At 53.7% G+C, this 14981-nt stretch overlaps 5 protein-coding genes across 5 annotated transcripts; 2 read left to right on the top strand and 3 right to left on the bottom strand.

The window, feature by feature from the left end:
• Positions 1 to 359: 359 nt before the first annotated feature.
• On the top strand, positions 360 to 2133 carry PG997_011181 (uncharacterized protein; the record flags this gene model as incomplete). Its single annotated transcript, XM_066815496.1, has 2 exons — positions 360 to 375; positions 446 to 2133. 2 exons carry the CDS (start codon positions 360 to 362, stop codon positions 2131 to 2133), a joined length of 1704 nt encoding a protein of 567 aa, XP_066664786.1.
• Positions 2134 to 3274: 1141 nt separating this feature from the next.
• PG997_011180 (uncharacterized protein) lies at positions 3275 to 3856 on the bottom strand (the record flags this gene model as incomplete). The annotated part of the gene is made up of 1 exon (XM_066815495.1): positions 3275 to 3856. One exon carries the CDS (start codon positions 3854 to 3856, stop codon positions 3275 to 3277), a length of 582 nt encoding a protein of 193 aa, XP_066664785.1.
• Positions 3857 to 5067: 1211 nt separating this feature from the next.
• Positions 5068 to 6819, bottom strand: PG997_011179 (inner membrane magnesium transporter MRS2; the record flags this gene model as incomplete). The annotated part of the gene is made up of 3 exons (XM_066815494.1): positions 5068 to 5473; positions 5533 to 6161; positions 6229 to 6819. 3 exons carry the CDS (start codon positions 6817 to 6819, stop codon positions 5068 to 5070), a joined length of 1626 nt encoding a protein of 541 aa, XP_066664784.1.
• A 747-nt stretch (positions 6820 to 7566) lies between these two features.
• PG997_011178 (uncharacterized protein) lies at positions 7567 to 8669 on the top strand (the record flags this gene model as incomplete). Its single annotated transcript, XM_066815493.1, has 2 exons — positions 7567 to 7962; positions 8025 to 8669. 2 exons carry the CDS (start codon positions 7567 to 7569, stop codon positions 8667 to 8669), a joined length of 1041 nt encoding a protein of 346 aa, XP_066664783.1.
• A 1448-nt stretch (positions 8670 to 10117) lies between these two features.
• Positions 10118 to 13873, bottom strand: PG997_011177 (uncharacterized protein; the record flags this gene model as incomplete). The annotated part of the gene is made up of 6 exons (XM_066815492.1): positions 10118 to 10749; positions 10812 to 11315; positions 11371 to 12076; positions 12141 to 13010; positions 13199 to 13456; positions 13835 to 13873. The coding sequence occupies 6 exons, from the start codon at positions 13871 to 13873 to the stop codon at positions 10118 to 10120; spliced, it is 3009 nt and encodes a 1002-aa protein (XP_066664782.1).
• Between the last annotated feature and the right edge of the window lie 1108 nt (positions 13874 to 14981).

Below are 14981 nucleotides of genomic sequence, written 5' to 3'. Positions count from 1 at the left end.
CAGGACCCCGGTCCAGCTGCGGCGTCATCGTCCACACCGTCACTCGTCACCCATCATCATCATTTGATTGCTCTTTTGTCTTGAGCCACAACATTCGTTACTGCATACGCTACCTGACCGACGTTGTGCGACAAAGCGCGATACCCCTCGATTGCATTAAAGCAGGAACACCCCCCTGCAATTACCTCGACCCGAACGGCGCGCTGAAGAGAAAACACGTCGAGGTTGCGACAACCACGACAACGACTACCAGTTTGTCCGACTGCCGACGATATCATCACCTCGATGCGAGGCCGTGCTTGCTTTTCATCTGCGACCTTCGCCAGATGACCTAAGAAGTCCGACCATATACTGCTGCAATGGGGTCGCTAGGCGGTTTGTCTCCCGGGGGAGCATTGCGGTAGGTTTCCAAGCGCCCATCTCCCGCTCAAGACAAGAACCATAGCCTCTAATCCGCATCTCTGCGTCCTACAGATTGGTGTCATAGTCGGCCTAATCTCGACGAGTGTCCAGTCGCTCGGGCTGACCCTGCAGCGCAAGTCGCACATCCTCGAGGACGAGAAGGGACCGCACGATGTTCGCCGGCCGCCGCACCGGAGGCGCCGATGGCAGCTGGGCATGGGCATGTTCGTCATCTCCAATATCCTAGGAAGTAGCATTCAGATATCGACGCTGCCACTACCCGTATTATCGACGTTACAAGCAGCCGGTCTCGTCTTCAACTCGATATGCGCCACGATAATCTTGAGCGAACCGTTCACGAGATGGAGTCTGTGGGGTACGTTGCTGGTTTCTGCGGGCGCCGTGCTGATAGGAATCTTTGGCGCTATTCCCTCCCCGGCGCATAGCCTGAAAGAGCTGATGGCTCTCATGGGCCGGTGGCAGTTTATACTCTGGATGTCGTTTCAGCTCGTGCTGGTCGTCTGTATTGCTGTTGCTGTTGATGGTATCGGCTACTTGACCAGCCTGTCGCACAACGCACGGTTTCGATTTGCGCGAGGGCTCGCATACGGATGTATAAGTGGCATCCTATCTGCCCATTCACTGCTTTTCGCAAAGTCTGCCGTCGAACTCATCCTACGAACTATATCGGACGGCGACAACCAGTTTGTATACTGGCAGTCTTGGATGATTGTGCTGGGTCTAATCACCCTGGCCCTGAGCCAGCTGTACTACCTTCATCGAGGTTTAAAGCTTATTTCGACCTCGGTTTTATATCCCTTTGTCTTTTGCATTTACAACATCATCGCTATCCTAGACGGTCTGATTTACTTCGACCAAACCAGCCTTATTACACCGCTGCAAGGCGGTCTTATCACCCTCGGTACTGCCATCCTACTCTCAGGGGTACTCGCACTCTCTTGGCGTCTCAGCGACGAGCAACACTCGCCTGCTGGTGTCGGGCAAAGCACCTTGGCGCCTGGGCTTGGCCTTGTCGAGGACACGGAGGGCGAAGAAGAATCCCTACTTGATTCCGATGCCTTCAGCGGCGACGAGAACGAAGCGGTTCCCGCCACCTACAACACCTTTGGCCCAGCCGCGGCGGCGGAGACAACACCATTAACGGCCGGCCTCGGGCCCATAACACGTTGGACGAACCGTGCCGACATATGGGATGAGCTCGAAGATCAAGGGGCATACCCAAGCTCGCCAATAAATGCGCGGCGCTCCGTGACATTACCAACTGGCGTAGACGAAACCACTTCGTTGCTCGGGGGTGGCGGTACCAGTAGACACGTTTCCATTGCCTCAGCGGGTTCTTTTTCGAGTGTAGATCCATCGGGCTTGGAGGCCGGGCTCGGCCAGAGGCGAGCATTCAAGCGGAGGCGGAAGTCTACGGGGTTCCCCGGCTTCAGCGCCCGGCGGCGGGGCCGTAGTAAGAGCACCGCCAACGTTCAGGAAACGCTGGGCGGGATCTGGAAACTGAAGTGGTTCAAGGGCCGCCCCAGGGCCGCTAGTAGTCAGGGTGCTATAGAGCACGCCGAGTCAGGTGCGAACAACAACAATGACACCCGACGGCCGCCACTCGCGGTTGTGTATAAAGACGACGAGGAAGCGGTGGTCGGGAGTGCGACGGCACAGCAACCAAGCATACAAATCGGTAGCATAGACCCAGCCGGTCCTAGCAGGTAGCTTCGATTCGCATACTTCCAAAGCAGGGTTTGGATTAGGGTCGTGCGGAGCATTCAGGGGTACAATACACAATTATTGGATTACATAGGAAATCAGCGCTGGAGCTGAATGGAGAAGAAACCATGATATTCCTTTCATATAGCGTTTATTGATGCCGCATAGAATCTGCACGTTTTGCCGAGGGTTGCGGTCATGAACGAAGGGTTGGATGCCTCTTGTAAAGCCGGCTCTTTGCTGCTGGGCTGTTGTCGACGAACGAAAAGACTATATATAAAGTACAGCGAGAGTGGTCCGAATTTCTTATGAGTGGATGGCGCTCGCTAGGTGGCTTCTTATCCCCTGCGTCTGTCCACTCTCATAATGCACTTGCGCAAGACATGAGTCGCCATGCGACCCCGTCTCCTTCTCATCAGTACCCGCGGAAGACTAGGCTAATACAAGCTGCACTTCCGTGTAAGTGTAACGCCGTGCATTGGTTTTACTGCCAAGTCATTCCACTGTCTTAGTCATTTACATATCTCGTTCTAGACTATCTTCCGAGACGAAACGAGGGGCTTGAAGAGATCAAAGCAAAGCTGGAAAGATTCATGGACTTACAGAGGAAGACAACACTACTCGGACCCATGCTGATTCGTATTACTTTCTCCTAAAGGGAAAAGACTCTGGCCGAGGGCAAAGGATTAATCAATGTATGTATAAATGGGTGTGTTGAGATGGAGCAATGGGCAAACAGTAGAGGGTCGGTGTGAAGAGAAAAGGATTGAGGGGTTAACGGGGGCTGCGAAGCAGCTGGTAAATAGTCTGTATGCAGCGTAGATGTAGTCAGTGATTAAAGAGTAGCTCATGATAAGTATCGCCTCACAAATTTACACCTCCCCTTCTGATATTTGGGGATTGATGAGGCCTCCAGATAGAGAGCAGCAACATGATATGTTTCCAGAAACACTCGGTGTCGTCTAATCCGGGTATCTCCGGCTTCGTGTACACTGACTTATATCGTGAAAAATGAACTACATCATGCCTTGTGCCCTCATCGCCTCAATGAGCGGATCCATATCCCCGACGTCCACGACATGCTCCCAGCTCCCCTGGCCCTGTTGACTCAGCCTCCAATGCTGCTCGGCGCACCGCGTGGGCGCCATTACCTCGTCGTCCTCCCTGACGAAGCCGTTGATGTCCAGGCGCGCGACGTGCACCCCCTGGGTCCGTACATCTGCTCCAGTGACTTGAGCAGATTGGACTGCGCCGCCTTCTGCATCGACAGGCTGAAGATCGGCGGGAGAGGACTGTAGTTGATGCCGCTGCCGCTCAGTAGGAAACTCGGGTGTCGTCGAGGACTGCCTCCCGCCGCCGCCAGCTCGACCAGATAGGGCATGGCCCAGACCGAGGCGACGTAGATCCCCACCCCGTTGACCTTGAAGTCGTCGAGCAGCTCGTCGGGCGTGAACTCGCCGAACTGCAAGAAGCCCACGCGCGCCGCGTTGTAGACGACGACCTCGGACGGGCCCAGGGAGGCGTGGACCGCCTCGAGGGCCGCTTTGAGCGCGGCATGGTCCCTCGCGTCGACGGGGAACGTCTCTACTCTGACTGTTACCTCCTCATCTGTTGCTGCTGCTGCTGCAGAAGGGACTTTGCCGGCGTCTTCCTCAAAGCGCTCGGCGTTCCGGGGAGAGGAGGGCCACGGAGAAACCCCTGGAGGCGAAGAGCGAAGCCGTGGCGACATCTATACCCGGACCGAGGCCGATGAGGACGAGGAGACGTCTGTTAGGAGGGGCAGAAGAAGCCACCACTTCTGATATAGATGCTAGTTGATGCTGATAGGGCATGGTAGGAGAACAGTGAGACGGCGCCTTGGTCACCTCCAAAAAGCTTTGAAGTGTTTATGGTTACTCAAAATAAGAATGAAATACCGGAACAGAAAGAAAACCGCGGCAGAGAGCATTTACTTTTACTAAGAGCTTGACTGACTAGACGTCTTACCGGGCACACCATTCTCGTAAGGCTGCGTTCAAGCCTCAATGACATGATGATGGATTCGTGTCCCTTGCCAGATTTACCAGATCCGATTGGCGACCTTATTTTCAACTGCTGCTTAAGTGGAAGAATCAACACACTCTCTGCTGATCCTGGGTTGGTGATACGTCGTTTGGCGTGTGCCCACTTACCAATCAGGACGCCCTAGACGTTCCTCGCTGGCGGGCCGAGCCTCATCAATATGCAGAGCCCGTAAGCAAAGCTGGCCGACTTACTTCTTGTCTCTACTCTGCCCCATTAGGCTCAATGAAGGCGTGACTGGCACTGTACAGCTTCGCAACGAGCATTGCTTGTTTTCTTACAACTCCACACCCCTTTACGCCAAAGATAGTGGTGCTTACATGCCACATAGCTAAGAAAGTAGCCGACGCCCGTCTTTAACGGTTTGGCTTCTCAGTCTTGAAGAAAAAAAGGGGGAGTACCCTTGCGTTGTTACTGAGGCATGATATTTGATGAAGTAATCGTTGCATACCTCTCATTGCAGATAGACAGGCACAGGCCCCCATCAACCTGTTTTCTAACAATGCATCTCTGCATGAGACTTATATGTATCTGACTACATGGAATAAAAGTCTGATAGCCGTATAGTCACTCAAGTGCGTTTAATAACGAATCACATATGCACAAAAACAGGATTCATTCTGGTCATAATGTTGTATTTCAAAGCTGGGAGTCGTCAACTATCAGCGCATTGCCTGCCATTCGTAAGTATTCGTACATCTCTCCGAAAACCCGTCATTTTATACACGTAGTGACAGCCAGGTCTTCTGGGCATAAATATATACAGGTCCCCGACTCTTTACAATAGTATAGGTCTCTATTGGCCTCGCCAAGGTCAGCCAGTCTCCGGTGCTCACGTGAAACCAATAAACAGGAGTATCACTGGATCGGTGGCGTCCTTTACGCTCCCATCCACCATCTCTTCTTGCTAGTTGTATGCTGAGTCTTCATCATGTTCATGCGGCGAAGCTTCTCGCGGCTGCGGGGGTCGAGAAGGCCCGCGTGACCGTCGTCCTGGAACCAGTGGTAGCCCTGCTCGACGCCGCGGCGGTCGGTGCCCTGCATCTTGACGCGCTGCAGGCTGCGGAGGCGCTTCATACCGATCACGCAAACCCAGATCGAGAGGATGACGCTAACACCCGTGACGGCGCCGAAGCCCCAGTTGGTCTCCTCGATGAAGTTCTCCAGGTTCATTCCGTAAAGGCCCGCAATGAAGGTACCCATGGCCAGGCCAAGCGTACCCACGCTGAACTTCAACTCGAGAAGCATGAGAGCGTTTCGGTTTGCGTCAAGGATCGCCCGGATACTAGGATTTTGTCAGCGTGACGTGCTCTGGTGTTGGAAGCAGTGTGGATCACGACTCACATTTCTTCGGTATTTCTGATGCCAGACACCAAATTGCCGGCTTCTTGCACAATTTCGTCGCAGAACTTATGGTAGGACTCCAACAGCAACTCGACGTCAGTGTGGTCGTCAGGTGCCCGGTAGATATCGTGTGTCTTCTCAGTCAGATACATGGCGGCAAGATCGTCGTCTGCCTCGAGAAGATCCTCGATAGCGTCCCGCACCAACTTGGCCTTCTGCTCGAAAGTAGTTACCCGCTTGGATAGAATAAGCAGGACACGTAGTTTGTGGCGATCGATATCATCCTCCAGGTCACTGAGGATGCGAATGACGGGGTCGCGGACGGCCTCGAAGTCCGACTCAAGCTCCTGCGTTACAGACTGAAGCACGGCTTCTAGGGCACGGAATTCGTAAGACAGCCCTCCGTTGGTCGCAGGAGTCTTGTTGTGTAGCTTATGGTGTAGGTCATACATGAATGCCGACTGGGGGTACGAGCTCTTGGAACCGTACACATCGAATAGCAAGACTCGGTTGTGAGTAATAAGAACACGGAGGTGGAGCAGGTTCAGGAGGATAGCTCTCTCCCGGACCAATATGTGCGGTAGATTGGACGAATCGATCTTGCGCAGATCGCGCGGCAACAGTCCAAACTGCACTGAATATCAGCAACTACCCAAAGGCTCCAGTGTAGACTGGACGGGTGGCGCGCTTGCTTACCCTTGCGACAAGTTCGCTTTTCTTGAACTCGCTGTCTACCAAGACTGCATCGCCGTTCTCATCCACCTCTGTGCAACGCAGCCGGGGCTCGAGGGCAGCCTTGGAGCTGAGCTGTCGGCGCTTGTTAAACATGGAGTTGTTCTCCCCCTCGCCGTCGGTTTCGGGTATGTCCTCAGGCTTTAGTGTAGAAGCGGGCGGCTTCCTTGGCCGGTTTCCCCATAACTTCTCTTGCCATGTTTGCTTGCAGGCGGTAGGGTCGGACTGCTGGTCTGACGAGCCCCATCGCGCGCCATTTTCTGTCGAAAAGAGGGTGGACTGTCTCGGTCGAGGGTTCGGAGAGGCGCGAGGGGTGCGTTTCTGCAGCAGTTGCTCCAGATTGACCAGGCTCGAGTGCAGGCGAGGGCCGTCTTGTCCCAGGGATGCGCAGCCTGTCCTTGAAGGCCTCAGCTGCTTTCTGGCTGCGCAAAAGACTCCGGACGAGTGAGGCCCGAGCTGGCCATGGTTCTGGCTGAAGAAGCTGAGGTTCTCTGTTTGCAGGCGGAGAAAGCGAAGCAATCCGCGCGAAGGCACGGGCAAGCGAGCGGTTGCCATCTTGGATACTCGGGAGACGGACAAGTAACTGATGCTGCTTGGCTATCGCATGGCTGCAGCACAACACTGGCTGTCTTTGATGTCGTTCAGCGCGTTGCTGGCATCCAAAATCCGGTTATGGCGTCACAGCAGGGGGGGTTGCATTCACATAGAAAATTTCCAGAAAGTCACAGGCATAATTGTTTGCTGCTAATCAATTCACAGGCGCCTATCACTCACTGAATGACGGATAAGGCGAGGCGCTAAAACCCACTCGTGACGCACGGCCGTTTCCGTTGCGTTGGCGCATCTTCAGGCCCATGAGAAAGCTTGGAAGCTGAAAAAGGTTTGGTCAGGCGCTGGACACCGCTGAAGGGGCTCTTTGGAGTTGACATCCGACAATTTTCCGGCATGTAAGTCCTTGCACTTACATTCACAACACCGCGAAGAGCAACAGCCAGGGAGAGTTTGCAACGCATCACATACGAGGGGAAAGGGCCGTGGTTCGCTATAGAAGCCCCGCGGGATGATATCAGTCTTCCAGCACCTCTCAAAGTCAACCTGACCTGCTCGACACCCAAACTCTGGTCAGGAGGCTGCGTAGTTGACGGAAATGTGGCGACTTTGTCTTAAACAAGGAAACCAGTTGGCCTCTACATTATTAGTTGGGGTTCATCCACCAGGCCTCGCCTAGCCAAGCAGGCGACACCCATCGACTGACTAAGGAAACCAATAAATAAAAAGGAAGGAAAGGAAAGAGGGCCTAATATGGAATTAACTCCTATCAGGATTCCGGGCAAGCGCCGCAAGAAGGGTGAGCCACCACCCTCCAAGAAGGCCAAAAGAGACGTAGCCCACAAGCCAGCAATGAAGAAGCACAAGTCGAAACCTAGCAAGCCCAAGGGCTCCTATCTTGAGAGAGAACTCCCTCTCGAGATCCTCGAACGCATCTTCTGGGCCAGCGAGACCGCCAACCTTGCCAAGGCCAGTCCACGAATAGGCCACATGCTCTCTGGGCCTGCCACACGACGAGCCACCTTCCTCAACGCCTTTGGCCCAACCTGGGACGTTTGGTTTGGATGCTTGAAGTCGGGCCCCGGAGTCAAGAGCTACCACGGCTGGCAAGAGGATTCCTCGCGTTTTGGCGGCAGTCCTGAATTCCAGGTGAGTATGAGCATATCCATCTTACGCTTGATTGCCATGTCTGCTGACCCCACAAAACTTAGTCTTCTCTCTTGGAGTACTCATGGGTCGACGTCTCCTTCATCATGGAATGCTGGGACCTCTGGGTTAAGCGCTACGGAAGGGACCGGTTCTTCCAGCATGAGAAGCTATGGGGCAGCCCGAATACGCCCAACAGGCTAGATTCCAGCGATCCCGACGGCCTCAAAGGGAGCACACCGCCGTCGGGGATGGCCTACTTCCTGCATGACTACGACTCCTTCGTGGCCAAGTCAGCACACAACATGACCTATCTCGGCGATCACACCAGCCTGATCGAGGTGCACTGCGACACGGAGATCCCCGAGAAGCTATTGATGGGGCCCTGGGACGAGGCCGCCGTCCAGAAGCTGTTCTGGCTGGTCCGGGCAGGCGCCCGTCTTTCCGCGACCCAAACCTGGGAGGCGACGCTCGAGGGCTACCATACGGCCTTGTCCGAAGAGACCGAGCCGGCCACGGGCCGCATTAATATTCCCGTCATTCGGCTGCTTCTCAAGCTCGGCGGGACCGACCATTGGCCCAAGAACGTTTTGTCCAAGGAGCTGGGAGATTTGTTCGAGCGGGCAGGTCGTGTTCCAGATGAAGCACGCCTGAAATATCAAGCGGTTTATTATATGATCGCTTCAAAATGGAGTGCCGAATCATTATAACTGGCCCGCAATGCTTGATCTGTGATGGTCATTGGTGTATGGTACCGCTTGCCATGAGCTTGTCAGACCCTTGGGTTATTTGATACCATGCCATCCCCTGCAGGGATGATACCACTTGCGGCTTTCTCTGTTGGAAGCCTCGAGAGCCTCAGACATATCCTGCCGTATCCGACCAAAATATCACCAGCGTTGAGATAGTCTCTTTGTACGGCTTCACGAGCCAGGTTGACCATTTACACCCTACTGTGACCAAGAGTTATACTGGTTTCCATAGTTTGACAGCACCGGCTCCTGATCAGAGAGCACTAGGTGTACAGTGGACGTTTAGATAGAGACGGTCTGGTCAAGAAATTTGCTAGCTCTCATGTCTCTCTAAGGAGCAACAAGAAGATGCGAGGGCCGACAGCAGAGATCATGCTATGTATTTCGAGCAGAAAATGGTCCATAAACTTCGACCACTGCAGCGTTGGTTGTCAACTCATATACCCAATTAGAGCGCGGCGTTGGGGGTTCAGCATAGGCATATATCAAGATAGAAATGGTGAAATACCAAGTTCCTCGTTGGGTTCCCCGTGCACTATGGGCAGACATACTGCTGTGTTGAGTCTTCTTATTTGGCTAACTGTCCATACTATTCAAGCTAAGAGTGAGTTATTGTAAGCCAGGTGAGTAAACAACATATTACTCTAGGTTGGTACATAGCAATGGCTACCTAGGCAGGACTGAGGTGCCCTCCGGGTTTGGAATCAATCGGCTACTTGGACATGAACAAACCAGGTAATACACTTCTATGTGAACTTAAGTAGACACCGCTGCACAAGACCATGCAATCGCATTACTCCTTTTCAGCAATGGTAGGCAGATAAAACAAATATACACATACTGGCACAGGATGCTGAGTTTCGCTCGGGTAATGTCATGTAGAAAGGGGAATCTTCTTGTAATTGTATTGCCTCTCGTTTTGGATATTCTGAAGGGTATCTCGGAAATGGGAGAAAGATGTGTCACTCGTATACCAACACAGACCGATAGCCCACATGACACCAAAGGGTAGAGACTCCTTAATGTATGCCCCGTATGTCGATGAGAATAAAGGCAAACAAAACAAGTATGCATGCATGCGGAGGCTTGTGTTTTTTCTTCTTCTTTCTTACTGTTTTCCTTTTCTTTGCGATCTCTCTGTTTCCTTGATGTTCTGTTTGCAAATAACGATGATGATGAATGATCCTGTTCCCTGATATCCGTATCGTTTACCCATAAAACGCCCGCCACGATGAAAATCCATAACTAGAAAGCAAAGAAAGAACGTTCCGATTCCTGACTCCGCGTCAGACGGTTATCCAGCACGCCTAAACCTACAAACATACACTGTATCGTATCGTTTTGTTTCGTTTCAAACATATTTTTGGAACATGGGGTTTTCTATACATATAGGTGCTGCTACTACCTTACTCAACCCGGATAACGACTCTCCATCCCAGCGCGCCCGCCTCGCGGATCGCGCAGGCCAGGCAGCCGCGCCTGCGCCGGCTGACGATGGCGTTCCAGCCCCTCTCGGCACAGAGCGCCCGGACCATGACCTCGAGATCCGAGCCGAACTGCCTCCGGCGCGAGGGGATGCGCATCTTGGACTCGGCCCCGGGAGTAGGAGGAGGGTCGATCCTGGAAGCCCTGCGGCCCCCAAACGACGAAGACGACGCCGAAGACACCGAGGTTGCCGTGGTGTTCAGTGGCAGCCGCTCTGATGTGGCCGAGTCGCCACCACCACCGTTTTTACCACGGGGAGGGTTTTGCAGCCGGAGCGACGGAGTTGATCCGGACAAGGGCTCGAGCCCGAAGTCGGCTGAGATGGAGCTGACGCGGGACAGCGATGCCATCTCGGGCGATGTTGGTGGCGCAAAGCCCGTGATGCAGTCGATGACGAGCACACGCGATGGCCGCGGTGTGGAAGAGGCCCTCCTCCTGGGTGACGGGTCGATCGGATTAGCGCCGACCAGGTCTTCAAGGGTTGCATTGGATTTATTCAAGAGCTCGGTCAAGTGGATGGATGTGTATGAATAAAACTTGTGAAGCGGGTGGCCTAGGGGGATTGTTAGCAGCGTGGTCGAAGTCCTACACAATGTTGCAAGAAGAGTGACATACCAGTGATATAAGCTGAGCTCGGGGCTTTGCTGTTCCAGTCGTGGCCGTCTACATCTACCTGCTGTATCGTCGGACTTGACGGCGACTTGAGGAGCTTAACGCGGCTTGATGGTACACAGGGATGTGCGGTAACAAAATATACATCTTTTGCCAGAGAGAAATCATGGTCTTGACCCTGTTCTAGCGAGTCGTGGGTCATGGTGAAAGATGTTGTAGCAGGATAGGTGTGAATTGCAGAGACGGTGCTGGAGTCGGAGAAAGGGGTCATGTCTCTCTCGGTAGTTGGTGTTGAGTGAGCACTGTCCACAGGGGCAAGGAGATCTAGCGATCTCAGCTCGATCCTGATATTCGAGGGTGGTGGTTCTGCATAGTTGTTTTCAAGGGGGATGATGAAATCCGCTGGTAGAACATTTGAGGGGTCAGCATCTCCGAGCACGTCAGACTCGCGCTCAACGATCGTCTTGCCCCAGAGACGAGCCTTTCTCCCGGTGCGCGCGACGTCATCTGGAAACTGTCAGTGGATTACTCGGTGAAGTTTGCGGGAACGACCGATACTTACCAGGAATGTCCTCAACATTGATGTTAAGCCACCTATCGCTCATGTTTTCGGGAGTAACGTCCGTGCTAATCCAGCCCATACATTCAGCTGCCCCTCGTCCGGCAGCCAAGACGCGCCCAACAATACAGGCGGTACTCCAGAAGCTCTTGCCGCGATAAATAAACCCGCCGCATAGGTTTGACATAGGTCCCAATTTAGACATGGCGTCTTGGTCATTCTCAAGTAGTGTAGACATGAGGAAGTGTGACAAGGCTTCGCCGGGCAGGATGAGTCCGGAGCAGTATGACTTCGATAGCCAGCCAGCAGGGTGCAATGCTGCTTCCACCTTGCGCCTTCTTGATGGTTTTCTTTGGATTTCCCCGGTTTTCCTTTCTCCGCCGAAATATGAAGAACGATTAGTATCACTGGTAGCCAGTGGCGTATTGATAGGCGTTGCCCGAGCCATTGCAGGTGCATTGATAGACACCCCGGTGACATATGTTTCAATGTCTGGCCAGCGTAGTTTCCGCGCAAATTGCACGAGACCCTCAACTTGTCTCTCGGTATAACGTCCTTTGATAGCATACAAATACTCTGGGTGGCGTTGTGAGGAGTCGACATAGTGAGAACCGACGTAGTGCGACCCGATGTGATCGTGTTTGAGGGACATTTTGTTTGTCAGAGACGTGAGCCAGCCTTTCGGCGTAGAAGCTCCCCGAGTGAGGTGCTTCAGTCTTGGTTACAGTAATGTTTTCGAGCCAAGTGCGGGCGAGAAGCAGCGACCACCTTACAGAAGCGTTCGCCTCCTTTTCAAACCGATGGATTTCCGCCATCCTCAGATTTGCTGCCCCAAATTCATCACCATCCGTTATGATGTCTAGTCGGATAAGCAATTCGCAGGCCAGGAGCAGCTGTATGAGGAGCCAGTAACGCTCTTCAGTCCGGTCCTGATCGTCGACTCCCTCGTTGATGGAAGATCCGTCCTCAAGCTCGTCATCCAGTGGGATGCCCCATAGAATTTGCCCAAGGCGTATCCGCCATTCGACACGAGAAAAGTCGATCCAAGCATTGGCGACTGCAAGGATCTTGACCAAGGCATAAATCTGGCCGGCTAAGCTACACGGATCACTCGGATCGACAAGCCTGCTTGGCGGGTGAAGGATCTTTGAGAAAAGCTCATTATGAAGCTCAGTCGGCCGCATAGTCTTGTCCTTGCGATCCGACTGGTACCTCTGCTCACATCCGATTAGTAGCTCCATGATGCCAGCTTCATCGAGACCCCGTAGCCCATCTTTGGAATTGACGAGCTGCTGGCGCCTGTCAACAACGATGTGAGACTTGGCACCCAAGCTGTCAAAGCCGTACTGCTCGTCCTGCAGTGCATCGGCAACAGCCAACTCCAAGGCTGCTTGGTAGCCCAGGGAGCCCTTTTCGAGCCCCTGCATGCTCAGCATGTTGGGCCGTTCGGAGCATTTCGAACTGAAGTGAGGCCGTTTCTTGCCGGTTGGTGATTTGCAAGACCAAGGGTCTCTGTGAATGATCCGAGGACTTGCTGTAACGTTTCCCCATGCATCGTGCTCTATTTGAGTATGATCACTCAAGTCTCGGATGGTCAATTCCTCATCCCATGGGAACGCCACCGACGGATGCTTTACCAGATGCTGTTAGCGATGTTCTGGGAAAGGGGGACGTAGGCAGGGAGGGACACGACGCGTTCCCGAGCCAGCCGTCATACGACGAACAGCAGTTGTCGCCCAATCCAGCGACCGCGCAGGAACCGGGAGGCGGCAGGAATCAGGAAAGGGGGCAGGCAATGGAGGGACGGAAACGGGCGGGAAAAGGTGCTTACCGGAGCTCCGGTGCCGAGACCCTGGCTACGGGCGAAGTATTGTGGAGCACCCGAGAAGAGCTTCTCGATCTCGACGTCGCTTAGAGTGGCCATGATGCGTTTGAGTTTCAATACCTTGGGGACGGCTCGCTGTCCATCTGCCTTGTCGACGGTGCCAGGAGGAGGCGGAGAGGGCAGAGGTTTGTTCGGGTCAATGGGCGAGCGTGGAGATCTCACGGCAGCTGCTGAAACCGGTGGGGAGCTGTTCGAGGTGGTGTGCTATGATGGGGAGGATACTTTGGTTAGTGTCAATTCACCGCTACGAGCGGCCCCCTGCCAGAAAAACAAATTGGGACGGAAGGGAAGAGGTCGAGAAGTCCACTATGATGGTCTGATACCGCACTCGAGTTCCTACCAGAATTTCGGACCAATGCAGACATCGTCCGAGGTCATGCGACAGTGCTCCCCTCACTTGAGAAGTTGAGAGTCGGGGGATCAACTACTACGGCTGCTTAGGTAGTAGCCTCAACTGTAAGTGAGGCCGTCAGGTGCGAACAGGCGACTGTGCAGCTGGCAGGCTGGACTCGGGACTTTGGAGAACTTGGAGAACTTGGAAGTATGTAATCGAGGCCGGACTGATGGAACATTACAACTCACCGACCGCGTGCGCGAAGTTACCGTTGTCGTTGTTGCCATGGCGCTCCGGCGTCTCTGCAGTTTGGCTGGTCGTCCCCTCCGCGACACGGTGGCCCGCCGGATTAGTTCCTTCAAGGGTTGTCTTTTGCTGGACGGCTTCGCATCGTCATCTTGATCGGGCCCTGGATCTTGCCCTTGCGCATTTGCATTCGCATTTGCATTGGCATTGACATTGGCGTTGCTGTCGAATGCCGGGCCTCTGCCGGCGTCGGCTGGGGCCTGCTCTCGCTTGTCGGGTTTATTAATAAATTCGCGTGCCCCACGCTTGAATATAGTGAAGGACGGCATCTTCCTTCTCTCAGCAAGACTGCCAGGCATGACGATGATCTGCTATTGTCCCATGCTTTTCGTCGGGTTTCAAATTGCACGGAGTGGTAGGTAGTAGAGCACCAACTTTGGTCTTGGCCAAGGATATATTTGAGAGAAACCCCTAGTCGCACGAATGCAGCAAGATTCCGACGACAGATGGTGAGGATAGGGCCAGAGAAGGGGCGTGGGCGGAATTCAGTCAACACCAGGTGCTGGTTTAGATAGATCAATACTGTAGGCCCAGAAGCACAGATCCGGGAGGGACGAGCCTCGTGTGTTAGCAATGGGTACTGGCCACTTATTCTCGGGTTTCAACACGTCAGGAAACCAGGTTCAGGTTGATGCCTTTCCGCAATAAGTATTGCCAGCATCTTTTGGTACGCACCACGCCAGGCCTCTTTACAGCATGGGCTTTCTATGAGCTGACTAGCTCGCCTCAAGTAGATGATGCATGCATGCATACATGTAGCGTAAGGGCAGCCCGCCAATCTTGCTTCCCCATCATACATACGTGGGCTGAACCAACCGATCTGATACCACAGCATAGGCGCCGTTGCAAGCCACCGTGGTAATCCAGACCCGGGCTTACGTTGGAAGAGGGCAACGGACAATCTGGAACAGCCAGAACAAACCAAGGAAGTGTCCAGATGCATTGCCAGATGCCACATGCAGACATGCTCGGCAAACAACCATCTGGATAGAGACCCGCAGGACGGGCGCCCGCCTCTTTCATTGGTCCTCGGCGGCCAATGTTTCATCGTGCGGTTAACTTGTCCTCCGACCCTGGTGCTGGTCGGGA

This window comes from Apiospora hydei, assembly GCF_038363865.1.
Source record: "Apiospora hydei strain CBS 114990 chromosome Unknown utg000008l_segment0_segment0, whole genome shotgun sequence".
NCBI lineage: Eukaryota > Fungi > Ascomycota > Sordariomycetes > Amphisphaeriales > Apiosporaceae > Apiospora > Apiospora hydei.
The sequence above is the reverse complement of the archived record's forward strand: the minus strand, read 5'-3'. Positions and strand labels throughout refer to the sequence as shown.